The sequence below is a fragment of the Marmota monax genome, unplaced genomic scaffold, assembly GCF_021218885.2.
Source record: "Marmota monax isolate L192 unplaced genomic scaffold, Marmota_monax_Labrador192_F-V1.1 WCK01_AAM20220418_F8-fsc00111, whole genome shotgun sequence".
In the NCBI taxonomy this organism is placed as follows: domain Eukaryota; kingdom Metazoa; phylum Chordata; class Mammalia; order Rodentia; family Sciuridae; genus Marmota; species Marmota monax.
In genome coordinates, this window is record NW_026695067.1 from 3983981 (window position 1) to 4005626 (window position 21646).

Below are 21646 nucleotides of genomic sequence, written 5' to 3' on the forward strand. Positions count from 1 at the left end.
CTGCCAGGAATGGGGCCTCACTCCCACAGCTGGGATGAGAAGGAGAGGGAGTGAAGAAAGGCAGCCAAGAACTAGTGCCAGAGAGGGAAGAAGGGAGGGAGGTTCAGGGATGGGAGGGGCTAAACAGGAAGCAATATCCACCACTAGTCCAACCATAAAGGAAGAGTTCAGGTTTATAAGCAGGACAACTGAGTACTCTGTTGGTCCTGTCCCTGGGGGCACCCACATACATGGTCACTGCCCTTTATCCCTGAAATAATGCAAGTTTGGGATGATTTATAGAGCTGTGGGGAGGAGCCAATGAGAGGACAAATGGGAACCTGAAGAGATGATAACACATGACTCCTACAGGAAACATATGGGGAGTCCGTCTGGGCCTCAAGAAAGATATAAGGATTTACCCGGCCTTCATGAGAAGGCTTTGAGGCCCATATTCCACTCCAGAATCCACATGGAATTATAAGAGATAACTGATGGCTAATGTGGATCCTATAGGGAAAATGTTGAAGTTTTCATCTGATGACCACATACAGCTTTTCACAACTGGAAGAATTGGAAGGGCTCCTATTTGGCCATAAAACTAACAATGATGAGATAGGAAGAATAGCCAGGTCTGAAGTCAGAAGCATGTCTTTGTCCCAGGGGATTGTACCCTCTACATTTATGTTAACGGAAGGGAACAATGCTGTTAGTAGTGACAGTTATTTAAACAAGCTTTTATTCAACAGGCATTTGCTGAACATCTACTATGAGAAGCAGTATAGTGCAGTGGTTATGAACATGGGACAAGAAGGCAGACTGCCTGCAGCATAAATTGGAGCCAGGTGCTCATTCTCACTGAACCTTAGCTTTCCACATATGTAAAATAAGGAGCCCTTTTTGTCTTTAGGATTCCTATGAGAAGAAAATGAATAAAGGCACTAGACATGTGTAACACATGGAATGGTGCCTGGGACATAATAGATGTTTAATGGATGCCAGGCACTGGATACATGTCTTTTTCATGGTAGAAGGCAGGAGTGAGAGAGCCTGAACTCAAATTGGCTCAGATATAGAGACTATCACATCTGTTAGTCAAAGCATGTCAAAAGATTAAAGCCCAAATTAAGCCAGGCATAGTGATACATGCTTATAGTTCCAGCTACTCAGGGAGCTGAAGAAGAAGAATTACAAGTTCAAGTCCTGCCTTGGCAATTTAGCAAAACCCTGTCTCAAAGTAAAATGGTAAAGCATGTGCCTACCATGTGCAAGACCCTCTGTTCAATCTCCAGTTCCACCAAAAATAGAAGAAAAAAAAAGGTTAAGTCTAAGATTAGTGCTTGGAGACAGGGAGAAAAGTTCCCCTCCTCCTGCCATGGGTTGTCAAGGAAAGTCATAATACAAATGGTGGCAATGTTTAATCCCATTGCAAGGAGGGGCAAGTAACTGGGAAAATAATCAGTCATCCACAGTAGTAATTCTAGCCTGTTCGTCTTTTCCTGCCCAACCATGGCTAAATGAGGCATGTCCATCCAAGGGTTTCTGGGAGAAGACCAGCATTTACTGAACCTTTGCTACATTGATGTGAGAAGTTTAACCTCATGACTTTTGTATGAAGTAACTGCTATTATCTCCATTTGTAGATGAGATCAGATAGGTACAATGATCTTTCCAGGGAAATAAAGTGGATGTATCCAAGAAATGGAAGATCTGATACCTTTAGGCTGTATTTCCCCAAGGCAAACACTGTGATAAGGATGTAAGTACAAATAGCTACACCCCCAGCCATTTTATTTTTATTATTTATTTATTTTGTACTGCAGATTGAACCCAGAGCATTTAGCCACTGAGCCACATCCCTAGCCCTTTTGATTTCTCATTTTGAGACAGGGTATCACTAGGTTGCTTACAACCTCAAAAAATTGCTGAAGCTGGCTTCAAAACTGCAATCCTCCTATTTGAGAGATGATCTCTATTTGAGAGATGATCCCAGGAAGCACTAGTAGGGGAATAGGAAGAGTGAAACAAAGAAAGAAAGAAACTGTGGCCTGGTCTTTCAGAGAAACTTTGGGACAATGCAGAAAACAATGCAAGCGGAGCAGTGTGAAGAGGCGAGAACGACCCCCGGACCGACCAAAGCCGCGCGCCGCTGCATCCCCGCGTCCAGCGCCTGCGTCCCGCTGCCGTCGCCACCATGCCCAAGAGAAAGGCTGAAGGGGATGCTAAAGGAGATAAAGCCAAGGTGAAAGACGAACCACAGAGAAGATCTGCAAGGTTGTCTGCCAAACCTGCTCCTCCAAAGCCAGAGCCCAAGCCTAAAAAGGCCCCTGCAAAGAAGGGAGAGAAGGTACCCAAAGGGAAAAAGGGAAAAGCTGACACTGGCAAGGATGGGAATAACCCTGCAGAAAATGGAGATGCCAAAACAGACCAGGCACAGAAAGCTGAAGGTGCTGGAGATGCCAAGTGAAGTGTGTGCGTTTTTGATAACTGTGTACTTCTGGTGACTGTACAGTTTGAAATACTATTTTTTATCAAGTTTTATAAAAATGCAGAATTTTGTTTTACTTTTTTTTTTTTTTTTTTTTAAGCTATGTTGTTAGCACACAGAACACTTCATTGTTGTTTTTCGGGGGAAGGAGCATATGTCACTAGTAGAATGTCTCTAAAGCTGGATTGCTATGGGGGAAGACACCTTTCCCTTCTAGTTTTGAGAGACTTCCTCTTTGTTCCCAAGAGGAAGGGATTCCCTGATGTTGGCACACATAGCCACCTTGGCACAAATGCCTTGTGGTATGGAAAAACTCAAACTCATCTGTATGTCCTCCTGTCCCTCTCTGCCATCGGCATAGACTTAATTCCCCTAAACTCAGACCTATTGGGACCTGATTCCCAACGATTGGTTTTACCAGTGTGTGGGGCAATCTGGACTTTCCAGTGACGTCATTGAGAATAGTGTCCCTCAGAAGAGCAGCAGTTCCTTTTCTAGATTGTGGATCTTCAGATTAATAATTTTTGCCATTTTCCTTTCATTTCCTGAAAGTCAGGGTCGGCTTGTGAAAAGTTGTTAAACAACATGCTAAATGTGAAATGTCAACCCTCACTCTAAACTTTCCCTATTCAGAGCATCAAATGAAGACTTCATTGGGTTTTATAGTGGCTTTCTGATTTTGGTAGTCCATTCAAGAAAGGAGTTTGAAAGTTGTTGTATACTGTTAACGATTGTCTGCCCATGTCCTGCCTGAAATACCATGATTGTTTATGAAAAGTATCTTTAATAAAGCTGGATACAGTTTGGCTTGGAAAAAAAAAAAAAAAAAAGAAAACAATGCAAGCATCCTGCTGAAGAAGCAAGGAGACTGATGGGCTTTTGTTTGTTTTGTTTTTGTTTTTGTTTTTTGGTACTGAGGATTGAATATAGGGGCACTACGCCACTAAGCTACTTTCCCAATCTTTTTTTATTTTATTGTATTCTTTAAATTTTGAGACAGGGTCTCACTAAGTTGCTGAAGCTGGCCTTGAACTTGTTATCTTCCTGATTCGGACTCCTGAGTCACTGGGATTACAGGCATGTGCCACCATGCCCATCTGAGGTTTCATTATTAATTGATGGCTGCTCCTAGCACTCCTGAGCAGAGAATGCTCTCAATCAGCAAATTCCAGAGGCTTGCAGTAAAACCATCAGGAATGGCTTAGAGTTTGGGTAAGGCAGTATATGGTAGTATCTACTACAGCCAAGATCTAAACGCAAGTCTGTCTGGCTCCTGAGTCACATCATGCTGCTTCCAGCATGCTGTTAGTCCTGTGGAATTTTACATTATGGGATTTCTTTTCTTAACAGAGAGCCGCCTGCTCTCCCCAAGCCCCTCTACGACCCAGTCTTGTGAAATGCCAATTTCCTGATTCTTAATATGCATGCCTGATTGCATAGAACCCAGCATACGGTGGCACACATTTCAGCCGCAGAACCATGGCAATGTCAGATTATCTCATCCAGCTCCTTCACTACTCAGGTGGGCAACCCTGAGTCTTAGAGACCCACCCTAGATCTCCCTGAACATATGTGTCCTTTCCACACTGCTCCCCACTGCTTACTCCCAGTATTTGTCCTCTCTCCCCAACCAGACTGAAGCTCCCCAAGGCAACTCACAGAATTCAAGAAAGTATTTGCAAATCATATCTAATAACAGACTTGAATCTAGAATACATGAGTCATTTTTACAACTCAATTATAAAAGGTAAACTATCCACTTTATTTATTTTGTGTTTATTTTATTTTTTTGGTACTGAGAATTGAACCACTACTGCTACCATTAAACTACATTCCCAGCCCTTTTGATTTTGAGATAGTGTCTCACTAAATTGCTGAGGCCGGCTTTGAACTTCTGACGCTCCTGTCTCAGCCTCACAAGTCACCTGGGATTAAAGGAAAGTACCACCACACCCACCTGGCAAAAATCCACTTTAAAATGGGCAAATAATCTGAATAGAAATGTCTCCAAAAAAAATATACAAATGGTGAAGAAGCACATGAATACACAATTAGTCGTCACAGAAATGCAAAACAAAACCACAATGAGATTCAACTTCACATTCACTAGAATGACTATAATCAAAAAGACAGATAACTACTGGTGAGGAAATGGGGCAATCAGAATTCATACACTGCTGGTGGGAATGTAAAATGGTGCAGCCACTTTGGAAAACAGTTTGGCAGTTCCTCAGCTTTTTTTTTTTTCCTCTTCCCTGTACTGAACCCAGGGACACTCTGCCACTGAGCTACACTCCCAGCCATTTTATTTTTATTAGTTATTTATTTTGTACTGGAGATTGAACCCAGGGGCACTTAGCCACTGAGCCACATCCGTAGCCCTTTTAATTTTTCATTTTGAGACAGGGTATCACTAGATTGCTTACAACCTCAAAAAATTGCTGAAACTGGCTTCAAACCTGCGATCCTCCTGCCTCAGCCTCCTGAGCCACTAGGCCTTTTAAGTATTTTATTTAAAAACAGGGTCTCACTGAGTTGATTAGCACCTTGCTAAGTTGCTGAGGCTGGCTTTGAACTCCTAATCTTCCTGCCTCAGCCTCCCAGACTGCTGGGATCACAGGCGTGCACCACCATGCCTCACTTTGTTTTTATTTTGAAACAGGATCTCACTAAATTTCCCAGGCTGTCCTTGAACTTGCAATCCTTAGCCTCAGCATCCCAAGTTGCTGGGATTATAGGCATACATCTCTGTGGCCCACCCCAAATTGTATTGAGGATTGAATGTATAGTATATATGCACTATATGTATATATGTATATTCTGTATGCTGTGCTGGGGATTAAACCCAGGGCCTGGTACATGCTAAGCACATGCTTTACCACTGTTAAACTCCTGGCTCTCTCAATAATGTAAACATAAGTTACTTTTTTTAATATTTAGTTTTTAGTTAGTTGGTTGGACTCAATACCTTTATTTTATTTATTTTTATGTGGTGCTGAGGATCGAACCTGGGGCCTGCATGTGCTAGGCGAGTGCTCTACAGTTGAGCCACCACCCCAGCCCCGTAAGTTACCATTTAACCCAGCAATTCTGCTATAGATATACTCAAGAGAAATTAAAACATAGTCATAAAAAATACCAATAATATTTATTGCAACTTTATTAATATTTTTTTTTCTAGTTCAGGGATCAAACTTAGGCTTCCTACCTGTCAGGCTAGTGCTTTACCACTGAGCTACAGCCCTGGCCTGCAACCTTACAAATAGTAGCTGAAAACTGGAAAAGAAGAGCAATAAGAGAATGAATTTACAAATTTTCATATATTCATACAATGGAATATGACTCAACAGTTAAAAAACTGATATATACAACAACATGGATGAATTACAAAAACATGTTGAGCAAAATAAGCCAGACCAAAAATAAATAAAGCTGAAGCTGTGATACATATTTGTCATCCTAGCTACTCAGGAAGCTGAGGCAGAAGAATTGTTTGAGCCTAGGAGTTCCAGGACAGCCTGAGCAACATAGCAACACCCCATCTCAAAACAACAACAAAAAAATTACTGTTTTACACCTCTTATATGAAGTTTGGGAACAGGAAATCTAATATGATAGAAGTTAGAATAGTAGTTGCTCATTGAGGAGGGAGATAGATTGACTGGAAAGGTATAGAAAAAAATTTCTGGGGTCATACAAATATTCTAGATCTTGTTGTAGATGGTAGTTACAAGGTATATAAAAATTATCAAACTCATAAAACTGAAAAATTAAGATATGTGCATTTTATTGTATGTAAATTATAACTCAATAAAGTTTTGTTATCATAAAAGGAGGTGAAGTGCTTTCTAGAGCAGCTCCAGTCTAGAGAACAAGTACCATTCCCACCTTCTTTATCTTGCCATCCATTGGCGGCTCCTATTTCTTTTTTACTAGCAGTGCCTCCAGCGGACCACTTGGGGGCACCCATGTCTGAAGTGTCCAACAATTGCAGCGCTGATTCTCCACCAGCTGGGCTGCTCTGCCTAGTTAGAAGTGCTGGGTGCAGGGCAGCCCTCTGGTCTACATAAAACCCGGCTTCATCACATTTCTTACTGTCTAGCCAGCAGCTGCAAACATGGAATCCAGAACATTGCCTACTGCTCACTCGTTCACTTAGAACAGGAATCATGCAGCCAGCAGTACCCATTCAAACCTACTCCCACAAACTGCAGAGAAAGAAAAATGTCCCCCACAAGTCCCAACCTGGACCTGGGCCTGGGCCTGGCCCTAGTGAGCACTAACCTTGAGCATTGGCCAAGCCCCTGGATGCCAAATTCACAGGACACTGTTCCAGTTTTCACTTGCCTGACTGCTTGGTTGCATTGAAAAGCCAGTCTTTTTTTTTTAACTCAGGGGCATTCGACCACCGACCCATATCCTCAGCCCTATTTTGTATTTTACTTAGAGACAGGATCTCACTGAATTGCTTAGGGCCTCCCTTTTGTGTGCCACTACACCCAGCTGTAAGATTGGCTTTTCAATCGTATGCAGTGGTGCAAGTCTGTAATCCCAGTGGCTCCAGAATCTGAGTCAGGGGGATCGTGAGTTCAAAGCCAGCCTCAGCCAAAATCGAGGGCCTAAGCAACTCAGCAAGACCCTGTCTCTAAATAAAATACAAAATAGGGCTGGGGAAGTGGGTCCATGGCTAAACAGCCCTGGGTTCAATTCCCAGTACCAAAAAAAAAAAAAAAAGAGCTAATCTTGCTTTTGCCTCCACTGTGTCCCTCCTTCTTATCCTGACACCTTCTGCCCTTGCAACCTTGCCACCTCCACCCTGCCAAATCTGCAGCTACCTCTGAGGTGCCAAAGCTCTGTCTCTAGTCTGAATTCTCTCCCGTACTCCAGCCCTATCCCAACCTGGAACCCAGGTCTTTTCCCTATATCCATACCTCTTCTGTGATCCTGCCTTCAAAAATGGCCCTGTCACCTGGCATAGTGGCAGACACCTGTAATACCAACTACTCGGAGGCTGAGGAAGGAGGACACAATTTAGGGAGACCCTGCCTCAAAATAAAATAAAAAGGACTGGGGATGTAGTTCAGTGGTAGAGTACTTGCCTAGCATGCACAAAGGCACTGGGTTCCATCCTCAGTACCATCCTCAGTACCCAGGGTAGGGGCGGGTATTATCTATCATTGATAATAAGACATTTACATCATGTACCTCCTGATGTACACTTACTTCTATGATATCCTTGCCAGAAATTGCAAAAGTGCAATCTAATTATGATTTTAAAAAATCGGACAAGCCCCAATTGAGGGACATTATACAAAATAGCTGACAAGTACTCTTCAAAAAGACTATCTCAACCCTCAACCACCCAAACCAGATTCTGAGAAGTCAAGTCCTGTCAACTCTGTTCCCCATATCTTTGGAATCAATCCTTATTCCCCAGTGACTAGGAGGGCTGAGGCAGAAAGATTGCAAGTTCAAGGCCAGCCACAGCAATATTACAAGACCCTGTCTCAAAATTTAAAAAAATAAATAAATAAAAAGAGCTGAGGATGTGGCTCAGTGGCAAAATGCTCCTGGGTTCAATCCCCAGTACAAAAAAAAATTAAAATTAAAATAAATCCTTCTCTTTACATTCCCATATTAATTAACAGATTGGATCATTCTCAACTTTCTTTAGTGCAAAGCTCTTCTCAAAGGTCTTTCCCCACCTGACACTCATCCAACCTGTTCTCCAAGCAGCCACAGAGATCCTAAACATGTCACCCCTCACCCTATTTAGGGCCGTCCTGAGACTCCTCACTGCTCATGCAGATATACACACTCTCCTTGATCTGGCTGTTGGCCTTCCTGATCATTTCTTCAGCCTGGTCCTGGCCACTTCTCCAGCCTCACCTTTTGCATACATTGCCCCCAACTCAGGCACTATAGAATTCACATCCTTGCTTTCACCCATACTGTTCCTCCACCAAGAACACCCTCTGTTCCCCTCACCTGACTCCTAACCCCATCACCTGCCCAGAAATTCTTAATTTTCTTAGGAGTAGGGTCCAGAAGACCCTCTCAGGTAGAGGCTGCACTCTCTCTACTACCCTGGTACCATGAGGTCAAGAGGAACATTCCATGGCCACCACCCTCAGGCATACCATGTCCTGTGTTTCTTGATTTCCCACTCTCTGTCACTCATTGTTTCTGAAGACAGTTTTTCCCTGGATGACTGATTCCTACTTGTCCTGTGAGGGTCCACAGAAGCCTCGCTTCTGGATTCCTCCCTGGCCTACCTGGAGGCCTCTGCTCTATCTCAGCTCTTTCCCTCCCTGCCACCCAGTGCTGTGTTGTTACCTAGGACTCCCCACAAGACTGAGTTCAGGGACAGGAAGGAGAGCTCACACTGGTATCGTTCACCATCACGCCAATGCCAATCTCAGGCAAAGGAGATTGTGACAGAATGGTGTGTTGACAAATATTTATTTAACAACCAGTTCTTCAAGAAAAAAATGTATACTGTATCATTAATATATGTGTGCGTGTTTATTATAAATTTTGTGAAATAGCCAGGCTCAATGGCACATGCCTAAAATTTCAGCAGCTCAGGAAGCTGAGGCAGAAGGATGACGAGTTCAAGGCCAGCTTGGGCAACTTAGGGAGACCCTAAGCAACTTAGTGAGACCATGTCTCAAAATACAAAATAAAAAGGGCTGGGGATTTACTACAGTGATGAGCACCCCTGAATTCCATTCCCTGTACCAAAAAATAAAAATAAATTCTGTTGATGTAAAGGATTTTAAACACACAATTTACACATAATGCATATTCATCTTTATTGTAAATTCCACATAGTCAATTGATTCTCACAGAATGCTTTCATTATTTTTTGCTGAATTCTTTGATCCATAGCCAACTTACATTTGCATGTGATGAGTTCACAAAACAATAAATCAAGCTTGTAATTTGTAGTTTCTGCTAATTTCCCAAGTAGAAATACTTCCCCTACAAAGCTAGATGCATTTGTATGTGTCTGTAATCCCAGCTTCTCAGCAGGTTGAGACAGAAGTATTATGAATTTGAGCCAGCTTAGACAATTTATCAAGGCCCCCATCTTTTCTTTTTTACCAGGGGTTGAACCCAGGGGCACTCAACCACTGAGCCACACCCCCAGCCCTTTTTTTGCTTTTTATTTAGAGATAGGGTCTCACTGAGTTACTTAGGGCCTTGCTAAATTGCTGAGGCTGTCTTTAAACTTGTGATCCTCCTGCCTCAGTCTCCCGAGATGCTGGGATTACAGGTGTCAAAGACCCCATCCGAAAGAGAGTGGGCAGGAGGAAGGAAGGAACTTCCACCATAGCTGATTTTAGCTAACAGCATGATGTCACTGAATGCAGAGTTTGGCAGAGATGTGCTATACATCATTGTATAGTATCTCCCCATCCAGATGCAAGAAATATGAATAACTTCAAGAGCATGAATAATGGTAAAATGTAGGGCTGGGATTAGAGCTCAGTTGTTGAGTGTTTGCCTAGCGTGTGTAAAGCCCTGGGTTCAATCTCCAGTACAATATACACAGAAAAAAAGAATTAAAATGAGGAAAGTTATTAGAAAGTGATAAGTTTTCAATATCCCTTTGTTTTCATAGACTTTGAATATTTGTTTTAATATAGTTTGTTTAATTGTAAGTTGATATAATTAAATTTTTAATAATAGCTATGTTTAATAATCAGCTCATAAAATTGAACATTTAACAATTGATTCCCAAGAGCCAGCATGTGCTACCGCTAGCAAACCAAGCTTTGGCCCCTGGCCCAAAGTTTGCTCTCCAGAGCAAGTCTCACTGCCCATCTAAGAGATAGATTCTGAGTTCTCTGGATAACCCAACCTTGGGTGTATGATTCCACTTCAACTCCAATAGACCTTTGTCTCTCCATCAGCCATCATCTGCTTCCCTGGCCTCATCATAGGTCTTGTCATTTCCAGATACTGTTTCACCCCAGAATTACATCTTCCACCCTCATTCTGAACTACAGCCTCCTTCTTTTTCCAGTCCTCTCAATATCTCCAAGTATGTCGGTCGACCTTGAAGAACATTTCCTGAGCCCTTGCTTGTCCTTGTTTATCAGCCTCCTCCTGATCCTTGGAAAAAACTGCTATATCAACACTTCAGCTTTTCATCCTGGATGTATAGTAGTAACTTCACAATAAAGCAATTTATATTTACTTTATAATTTCAGTAGAATCCTTCTTATCTGATGAAGTTGAGACAAGAAGTTGGTCAATTAAACAAAAATGTAAGTATAAGAATCGGTGGCCAAGAAAAAAAAAAAAGAATCCGTGGCTGGGTACGGTAGCACATTCCTGTAATCTCAGCAGCTCAGGAGGTTGAGACAGGAGGATCTCAAATTCAAAGCCAGCCTCAGCAATGACAAGGCACTAAGCAACTCAGTGAGACCCTGACTCTAAATAAAATACAAAATAGGGCTGGGGATGTGGCTCAATGGTTGAGTGCCCCTGAGTTCAATCCCTGGTACTCCCCCCAAATAAAGAATCAGTGAACTATGGCTCATGCCCATAATCCCAGGGACTCAGGAGGCTTTAGCAGTAGGATCGAAAAATGGAGGCCAGCCTGTACAACCTAGAAAGACCCTGTCTCAAATAATAAAATTAAAAAGGGGCTAGGGATGTATCTCAGTGGTAAAGCACCTCTGGGTTCAATCCCCAATACTACAGGGGGGAAAAAAGACATTTAAAATTTATATGTATTTTTTTTAAATTTTTTTTTTATTTTTTAGTTCTCGGTGGACACAACATCTTTGTTTGTATGTGGTGCTGAGGATCGAACCCGGGCCACACGCATGCCAGGCAAGCGCGCTACCGCTTGAGCCACATCCCCAGCCCATTATATATATATTTTAAAAAACATTTATTGTTTAGTTTTAGGTGGACACAATATGTTTATTTTATTTTTATGTGGTGCTGAGGATCAAACCCAGTGCCTCAATCATGCTAGAAGATCATTCTACCACTGAGCCACAACCCCAGCCCTAAGTTATATGTTTTTTTTTTTTTTTTTGAGAGAGAGAGAGAGAGAGAATTTTAATATTTATTTTTTAGTTTTCGGTGGACACAACATCTTTGTATGTGGTGCTGAGGATCAAACCCGGGCCTCACACATGCCAGGCGAGTACGCTACCGCTTGAGCCACATCCCCAGCCCAAGTTATATGTGTTTTAAAGTTGATTTGTTAGTTAGAAAAGTAACAACTACTTTCCTGTTGTTGTTTTCTGGTATTGTTATACTGCTGCCTACTTCTGTAGAGCTCAAAATATTTCTAAAAAATATGTATTTGGGCTGGGCATGGTGGTACATACCTGTAATCCCATCTACTCAGGAGGCTGAAACAGAAGTATTCCGAGTTTAAGGCTGGCCTCAGCAACTTAGTGAGATCTTGTCTCAAAGTAAAAAATAAAAAGGATTTGGTTTGTAGCTCAGTGGTACAGTAGTAAAGCATCTGTAAATTTAATCCCCAGTACAAAAACGTGTGTGTGTGTGTGTGTGTGTGTGTTTGGGTTGGGGGAATATCTAGTGGTAGAGCTCTGTCCTGGACTTGGTCCCCAGCACCAAAATATAAAATAAAACAAAAATAAGGATTACCTGTATTTATACAATGTTTCAAAACTTAAAATATATAAATGTGTACTATTTGCTAATCTTTTTTTTTTTTTTTTTTTAGACAGGGTCTCACTATGATACCCAGGCTGGACTTGAACTCTTGGGCCCAAATGATCCTCCTACCTCAGTCTCCCAAGTAAATGGGATAACAGGTGCATGCCATAGCAGGATTTTTCTTTGAATATGGGTCCGTTGGTTTCTTTTCTTGTATAAGAAGACCTATAATTACTAGGTGCACTGGCACACACCTGTAATCCCAGCAGCTCGGGAGGCTGAGACAGGAGGATTGCAAATTCAAGGCCAGTCTCAGCAACTTAGTGAGTCCCTAAGCAATTTAGCAAGACCCTGTCTCAAAATAAAAGATAAAAAAGGCTGAGGATGTAGCTCAATGATAAAGCATGCCTGGATTTAATCCTCAGTACTACACAGGAAGACTTAAAAAATTTGCTTAGACTTCTATGCTCCATAAAGTGGATAACAGCTTTGAGACACTTGCAAAGTAATCTGAGAGCAAACTTTGGGTTTCTAAAGGGTTTTCCCAATCCTTTACATCTCCCCAGGCCAAACTCAACAACTTCTTTTTTCATTTAGTTTTATTTTTAATGTGGTAAAAAAAAATAACAAAATTTACCATCTTAAAACCATTTCTAAGTGCACAGTTCAGTATAACGTATATTCACATTGTTGTAGAGAACTTTTTCATTCTGCAAAGCTGAAACTCTGGGGACTGGGGATTTGGCTCTGTAATAAAGCACTTGCCTAGCATGCATAAGGCCCTGGATTTGATCCCAAACCCTGCAAAACAAACAAATAAAAAACAAAACAAACAAAAACCCCTGAAACTCTGTACCAATTAACAACTTCCACTTCTCCCCCAGACACTAGTGACCACCATTGTACTTTCTGTGTCTGTGAATTTGACTCTTTTAGGTACCTTATATAAGAAGAATCAATATTTGTCTTTTTGTGAACCGGTGGTTTTTGTTTATTTGTTTGTTTTTGTTTTCAGGGTTTTTTTTTTTTTTTTGTAGATGGACACAATATCTTTATTTATTTATTTTTATGTGGTGCTGGGGATCGAACCCAGGATCTCACGCATGCAGGCATGTGCTCTACCACTCAGCTACAGCCCCAGCCCTTCGGTTTTTTTTTTTTGTTGTTTTTTTTTAGTAACTATCTTTCTCAGAATTTTTTAAAGCAGTCAACTTAGTTGTCACAGAAAAAAATCCAATCTCCTTTTGCAGTCATTCCTGTGGTTTAGTTATGGCTTAATTACATTATATAATTATAATTATGAGTAAAACAAGTCAGCCAGGCACAGTGGCACATGTTTGCAATTCAGGCTTCCCAGGAGGCTGAGGAAGGAGGATCACAAGTTCAAGGCTGGTCTCTGCAACTTAGTGAGACCCTATCTCAAAATAAAAACAAAAAGGGCTGGGAATGTAGCTAGGTGATAGAGTGCTCCTGGGTTCAATCCCTAGTACCACAAAAGAAAAATAAACACAAACACACACACACACACACAAATAAGTGAAACAGATTTGGGAAGGTGTTAGTTGGATCCTCAGAGATGGGATCCCCAAATGGGAATAAATATGCAAGACATTTATTAGGGAACCATCTCTTAGAAGAAATAGGAAGTTGCTGGGAAAGATATTAGAGATCAGTATAGATCTGATATCACCTGAAGGAGGGAGAAAAGGAAGGGAGCTGTATAGGAGCATCTTAGAAAGCAGTGCAGTTCTAAGGAAAGTTCAGCAAGGCCATTAGGGTATCCTCTAACCACAGTCAGACATTTTCCATCTATCTCCCACTCTGCCTTAGTACTCCAATGGCACTCCACCATTAGTGGGAACAGTCCATGGGAAATGTGGCCTTAACACAAATGCAGTGATGGATTTTAGAATCAGCCTTAGTTAATTACACTCCCTGCAGTCAGATTTGAGAAGCCATTTTCATGGTTACGACAGGCAGCAAGGACAGCTGATCCTCAGTGTATCAAGAATAGATTTAGCTTGGTTACATAGAGTAGAAAATGCAAATAATAATGGTTTGAACAATATGGGTCTTTTTTTCCTCACATAATATGAAATCCAGGAATAAGTGAGTTGGCTCAGTGACTTTATCCTGCAAGGCAGAGGTCTCTGCAATTCTCTTGATCTTTCCTTTGGCATTTTGAGATGATGTCTCCACTTCAGCCTTCATAGTTGCTTTGTGGGCAGCTGGAAAAAGGAAGGGCATAGGGAAATAGGCGTGCAGGCTAAGTCTACACCCCACTTAATCAGCTTTCCATCTCTACCCAGAAATTTCCATTTATCTCTCATCGGCCTGAACTGTCATCAATTTGGGAAAAAAAAAAAAGCTGGAAAATGCATTTTAACTGAGTGGATTGCCTCTGCCAATAAAATCAGGATAGTATTAATAAGAAAGAAAGGAAGAATGGATCCTGAGGAGGGTACCAGCAATATCTGCCACACCTGGTGAGCACAAACACACTAGAGAGTGGTCTGCTGCCAAATGAGCATATTGGAGGTGACTTGGGCTTCCTTTTGTGTGTGGTCTGCAGGAGCAATGGGGACTTGAATTCACCAAATGGTGCAGTGTGTAGTGAAGATTGCGAAGAACAGGAACTGGGTTATTTTCATTCCATTAGGTAGAATATCAGCTCCACTGAGCAGGAATTGTTTTTGCATTAGTGGCCATATCCCCAGCACCTACAACAGAATTTGTCGCAAAATAGATACTCAATAAATATTTTGAATAAATAATAATGATAGCATTGCACTCTTCTCTGTGTATAACAATTGGGATAATTCCTCCCCAGTATTACACATTCCATTCACTCACAGCAAGTAACCTCATGAAAACAATTTGCTCACTCTGGCTCAAGACCCATCAATCCCAGTTCTGGTCATTGTCTGGCCTCCTCTGGACTCTTCCTAGGGATGTGGCTACTCAGAAGATGTGACTGCCAGACCCTTTGACAGTTTTTATCTGGTTTATCTATCAGTCTCTTGTGAACTGGTTTGCTATAATTCAGTACCCCTTTAATGCATTAGGAATTTTGTGACCATTCATTATCTCATTTTCTAAATATACTACATTCCCTGGTAGACTTTCAGTTTTGGACCCTGAAGCTAATTTACAAGTTCTTCGCTTTCAATAATAAGGATCTGATGCTAAATTCTTTTTAAAAAATGTTTTTAGGGGGTTGAGGATGTGGCTCAAGCAGTAGCGCGCTTGCCTGGCATGCGAGCGGCCCAGGTTCGATCCTCAACACCACATACAAACAAAGATGTTGTGTCCGCCGAAAACTAAAAAATAAATATTAAAAAAATTCTCTCTCTCTCTCTCTCTCTCTCTCTCTCTCTCTCTCTCTCTTTAGAAAAAAAAAGTCAGCCATACATTTTTTAAAAAAAATGTTTTTAGTTTTAGCGGACATAATATCTTTATTTTATTTATTTATTTATTTATCTATTTATATGTGGTGCTAAGAACTGAACCCAGTGCCTCACACATGCTAGGCAAGTGTTCTACCACTAAACCACAACCCTAGACCAAGTTGCTATATTATTGTTTTTCTTTTTGTTTTTGTTGGGGGGGGGGTGGTACCGGGGATTGAACTCAGAGGCACTAGACCACTTAGCCATATCCCTGGACCTATTTTGTATGTTATTTAGAGACAAGGTCTCATTGAGTTGCTCAGCATCTTGCTTTTTGCTGAAGCTGGCTTTGAACACATGATCCTCCTGTCTCAGCCTCCCAAGCTGCTGGGATTACAGACTTGCGCCACAGCACTGCGCCCAAGTTGCTATATTATTTTGCTATTTTATGGAACTTACTAGGAAAACACTGAGTCAGGAATGATGGCACATACCTGTAATCCGAGCGACTCTGAAGGCTGAGGAAGGAGGATCATGCGTTCAAAGCCAGCCTCAGCAGTTTAGTGAGACCCTAAGTAATTTAGCGAGACTCCAAATAAAATATAAAAAGGGATGGGGATGTTGCTCATTGGTTAAGTACCCTGGGTTCAATCCCTGGTTTCCCTCCCCCACTCCACCCCCAAAAAAACATTGTTATACATATTCCTCCAAATAAATTAAATCTTTTTTTAGGTACCTGGGATTGAATCCAGGGTTGCTTAACCAATGAGCCACATCCCTGCCTTTTTATTTATTTATTTTTTAAATTTTGACACAGGGTCTTGCAAAATTGCTTAGGGCCTGGATTGCTGAGACTGGCTTTGAACTTTCAATCCTTTTGCTTCAGCCTCCCGAGCTGCTGGGATTACAGCCATGCCCAGCAATTAAATCTTTTTAGACCAATTAAAACAATAAAAAGAAGCCAGGAGTAGTGGTACACATCAGTAATCCCAGCAACTCAGAGGCTGAGGCAGGAGTATCACAAGTTTAAAATCAGCCTGGAACCACCATTTGACCCAGCTATCCCACTCCTGGGTCTATACCCAAAGAACTTAAATACAGCATACTATAGGGACACAGCCACATCAATGTTTATAGCAGTACAATTCACAATAGCTAAACTGTGAAACCTTCAGTAGATGAATGGATAAAGAAAATGTGGTATATATACACAATGGAATATTACTCAGCAATAAAAGAGAATAAAATCATGGCATTTGCAAGTAAATGGATGGAGCTGGAGAATATACTGCTAAGTGAAAATCCAAATGCCGAATGTTTTCTCTGATATAAGGAGGTGATTCATAGTGGTGTTGGGAGGGGGACCATGGGAGGATTAGACAAACTCTAGATACGGCAAAGGGGTGGGAAAGGAAGTGAAAGGGTATGGGGGTAACAAAGATGGTGGAATGAGATGGATATCATTACCCTAAGTACATGTACAAAGACATGAATGGTGTGAATATACTTTATGTACAACCAGAGATATGAAAAATATGTGTAATAAGAATTGTGATGCATTCTGCTGTAATATATGACAAATTAGAATATAAAAAATTTAAAAACCAGCCTCAGAAACTTAGCAAGATCCTGTCTCCAAATAAAAAATAAAAAGGGCTGGGGATATAGCTCAGGTGTAAAGCACTCTGGGTTCAATCCCCAGTACTGAAAAACCAAAAAAAGTCAATGACAACCCCTAGAACAGTTTTGGTCATCCCTGAACTCAGAGTTTGTTGCATGGGCCTTATACATCCATGGCTACATGGGACACAATATTGTTGCACTCCTTTGCACATGTCAACTCTTCCCTGGGTCCAGGCTCCTCAGCCCCCTCCCAACCCTTGTCTCTCTAGAATGGCTGATGATCAGCTCCAAAAAGTAGCATTGGAGAACAATTTACCCTCTTTACTTTCTACCCTCAAAATCATTTTGGTCTCAAAATCACTTTACATTCTTTTTTTTTTCTTTTCTTTTATCTTTTAGTACCAAGTGAAAGGAAAGTGACCACAACACTGCGAGCGACCAAGAGATCTTTATTGCAGCAGTGCAAAAGAGGAGAAAGAGAGAGAGAGAGAGAGAGCAAGGGAGAGTGAAAGCAAGAGAGGGAGACAGGGCTGGGGATGTGGCTCAAGCGGTAGCGCTCGCCTGGCATGCGTGCTGCCCGGGTTCGATCCTCAGCACCACATAGCCAAAATCTAATGGGGTCTCTGGGTCTGCAAGCTGCCTTGTTGGCATACAATGATTGGATCACCCAGCAGTTGTATCATCTTCTGCCTTCAGGCAGACGGGGCAGGGGCTAGAAGTGGGTTTCTGTTGCACCAGACAGGTGGGGGTCAAGTGTTCAGCCTTGAGTGGGGTTGAGTGTTCAGACTTGGCGCAAACAGGTGATAAAGAACCAGACAGAGGGGGGTTTGAGTGGTTTGAGTGCATGGGTTATCCTGCAGCTAACATTTGTTCAGCCTGCCCTGCAGACAACTTAGTTCAGCCTGTGCTGCACCTAACACCAGGGATTGAACCCAGGGGTGCTTAACTACCAAGCCACATCCCTAGCCCTTTTTTTGCATTCTATTTATAGACAGGGCCTTTGAGTTGCTTAGGGCCTTGCTAAATTGCTGAGGCTGGGTTTGAACATGCAATCCTCCTGCCTCAGCGTCCCGAGTCACTGGGATTACTCACTTTGCATTCTTAAAAATTAATGATAACCCCACAAAACTTTTCAAATATTTGTTATATCAACCTATATTTTCTCTATTATAAATGAAAACAGAATTTTTTGAACTATGTATTCATTGGTTTAAAATAACAACACATGTTAACTTTAAATTTTAAAATAGTTTACATTTTCTGGGTGAGGCAAGGTGGCACACACTTATAGTGGTACCTCCCAGCTACTTGGGAGGCTGAGACAGGAGGATTGCAAGATTCTTTTGTACCAGGAATTAAACCCAGAGTGCTTAATAACTGAGACACATCCCCCATCTTTTTTTTTTTTTAAGAAAGAGAGAGAGAGAGAGAGAGAGAGAGAGAGAGAGAGAAATTTTAATATTTATTTTTTAGTTTTCAACAGACACAACATCTTTGTTTGTATGTGGTGCTGAGGATTGAACCCGGGCTGCTCGCATACCAGGCGAGCGCGCTACCGCTTGAGCCACATCCCCAGCCCCCCATCTCTTTTTTATATTTGATTTAGAGACAAGGTCTCACTGAGTTTCTTAGGGCTTCGCTAAATTGCTAAGGCTGGCTTTGAACTCATGATCCTCTTGCCTCAGCCTCCTGAGCCACTGGGATTATAAATTGTGCCATTGTGCCCGGTTGAGGATTACAAATTTGAGGCTAGGGGTTGTGGTTGTGGCTCAGTGGTAGAGCACTTGCCTTGCATGTGTGAGTCACTGGGTTCAAGTCTCAGCACTGCATATAAATAAATGTATAAAATAAAGATCCAGGGACTGGGGATGTAGCTCAGTTGGTAGAGTGCTTGCCTCGCATGCACAAGGCCCTGGGTTCAATTCCTGGCACCAAATAAATAAATAAACAAATAAAATAAAGGTCCATCAACAACTTTAAAAAAAATTAAAAAAATAAAAATAATTAAAAAAGAAGGGGCTGGGGTTATGGCAGGGCTGGGGTTGTGGCTCAGTGGTAGAACGCTCACCTACCATGCGTGAGGCACTGGGTTTGATCCTCAGCACCACATAAAAATAAAATAAAGATCTTGTATCCACCTATAAATAAAAAATAAATATTAAAAAAAAGAAGAAGAAAAATCTTTAAAAAAGTTTTGAGGACAGCGTCAGCAATTTAGTGGGACCCCATCTTAAAATAAAAAACTAAAATGGGCTGGGGATGTGGTTCAGTGGTTAAGCACCCCTGAGGTCAATTTCTGGTACCAATAAATAAATAAATAAATAAATGAATAATAAAAATAAAAAATAAAAAGGGCTGGGGAACCAGGCATTTGATACATACCTGTAATCTCAGCAACCCAGGTGGCTGAGAAAGGAGGAATCCAATTTCAAGGCCAGCCTTAGCAACTTAGCAAGGCCCTAAGCAACTTAGTGAGACCCTGTCTCAAAATTTTAAAAATAAGATAAAAAAGGTTAGAGATAAAGCATCCTTAGGTTCAAGCCCCATTACCAAAAAAAAAAAAAACAAAAAAAGAATTAGGGGTTGGGGATATAGCTTGAATGCTACATAGTATGTGCAAAACCCTGAGTTCAGTCCCATGTACTGCAAAAGATAAATAAGTAAATAAATAAATAAGTAAAAATAAAGACAAACTTAGTTGATATGATAGATTGTCTACAGAGACAGCTGCTGACAATTCCTTTCATTCTTGTACATGTACCTCAGGCCTCCCACCAAGAGATGGAGTTCATTTCCCTGTACCTTGAATCTGTGCATCTTTGCCCAAAAGAATGCAGAGGAAGTGATAATATGTGACTTCTAGGTCTAGGTCTTATGAGGAGCTGCAGCCTTTTGGGATTAAGCTTCTCAAGAAAGAAGTTTAGGCTAAAGACCATACAGAAAGAGGCTGAGCTAGCACCCCCAGGCATTCCAGGCTGAGGCCCCAGCCCTAAATGCAGGATGGAAGCCACCTTGAATGCTCCAGTCCCAGGCAAGCCCCCAGCTGAATAAAGCCAACACTTGGTGGAGCAGAATTGCAGCAAATCACAATCATTAGAATTAATAAATCACTGGTATTTTTCCTTTTCCCTTTTTTTTTCCCCCTTTGGTGCTCAGAATTGAACCCAAGGCCTCTTGTATGCTAAGTACATGCTCTACCACTGAGCAACACCTCAGCGCAATCATTGTTATTTTTAGCCGCTAAATGTTATTTATTATTTTTCAATATTGGGGATCAAATTCAGGGGCACTCTACCACTGAGCTACATCTCTAATTCTTTTTTTTTTATTTTGAGGCAGGGTCTCATGAATGCTGGGTTTCTGTTCTCGCAACTAAAAAGCTCAGAGGTTACTCCAGGTAAACTGGGCTAATTGGGTTGCGCAAAATAACCACACAAGAGACACAAATACCTTTTTCTTTGGGGTCGCTATGAGGGCTCCTCTGACCTTAAGGGTCCACAGGAAGAGAGAGAGCAAGAGCACACGCAGACCCCTTTTATTGAGGAGAAGCTATTCAAATGAGGCAAGGGGTCAGGTTTCAGGGGACTGAGTCTATCTTCATGATGTCCACTGTCAGCAGGTTGATTGACATCTGGGTAGGCCACACCCAAGGGCACCTTAAGAGAAGGGGACACACACAAGGCACTTCCATGGAAGATTCTATCCTAAACAGGGCAAGGGGTTGTATTACAAAGGAACAGGTGAGCGTAGCTCCACCCATGGGGCTGTAGCAAGACACACCCATGTACGAGACACAGATCCTCGAACCCAAGAAGGATGGGGAAAGCTCTACTACATTTCTGTGACTGAGCGCCTCAGCACCCAGCCAGAGAGTGTGATTCAAGTCACATGCAAGGTTGGTCTCCCACACATGAAGTTGACAAGCCTGGCCTTAAACTTTGATCCTTGTGCCTCTGCCTTCTCAGTCTCTGGGATTATAGGCAAAATAAGTAAACATAAGTAAAAATAAAGACAGACTTAGTTGATATGATAGATTGTCTACAGAGACAGCTTCTGACCCTGTTAGTTTCAGGTTTTTGAATGTAAGCTGTTCCCTTTATCTATTATTGGGTAACAAAACACTTTAAAATTTAGTGGCTAAACTGGGCACAGTGATGCAATCCTATAATCCTAGGCTCAGGAAGCTAAGATAAGAGAATTGCAAGTTGAAATCCAGCCTGGACAATTTAACAAGAGCCTGCCTTGAATATTAAAATAAAGCCAGACACAGGGGTGCATGACAGGAAGGGCACAAGTTTAAGGCCAGCCTCAGCAATTTAGGGAGGCCCTAAGCAATTTCACAAGACCCTGTCTCAAAATAAAAAATAAAAAGGACTTGGGCTTTGGTGCAATAGTTAAGCGCCCCTGGGTTCAATCCCAAGTCCTGAAAACAAAACAAGACAAACTAAAAACTCCAAACTATCACATAAAAATATCACATAGATTTTGGGGGGCCGGGGTTGTGGCTTACAGTGGT

General features: G+C 41.7%; 1 protein-coding gene across 1 annotated transcript; it reads left to right on the forward strand.

Moving 5' to 3' along the window:
• Positions 1–2081: 2081 nt before the first annotated feature.
• LOC124081705 (non-histone chromosomal protein HMG-17) lies at positions 2082–3274 on the forward strand. The gene has a single exon (XM_046427998.2). It carries the CDS (start codon positions 2174–2176, stop codon positions 2444–2446), a length of 273 nt encoding a protein of 90 aa, XP_046283954.1. The 5' UTR covers positions 2082–2173; the 3' UTR covers positions 2447–3274.
• The last annotated feature ends 18372 nt before the right edge of the window (positions 3275–21646 follow it).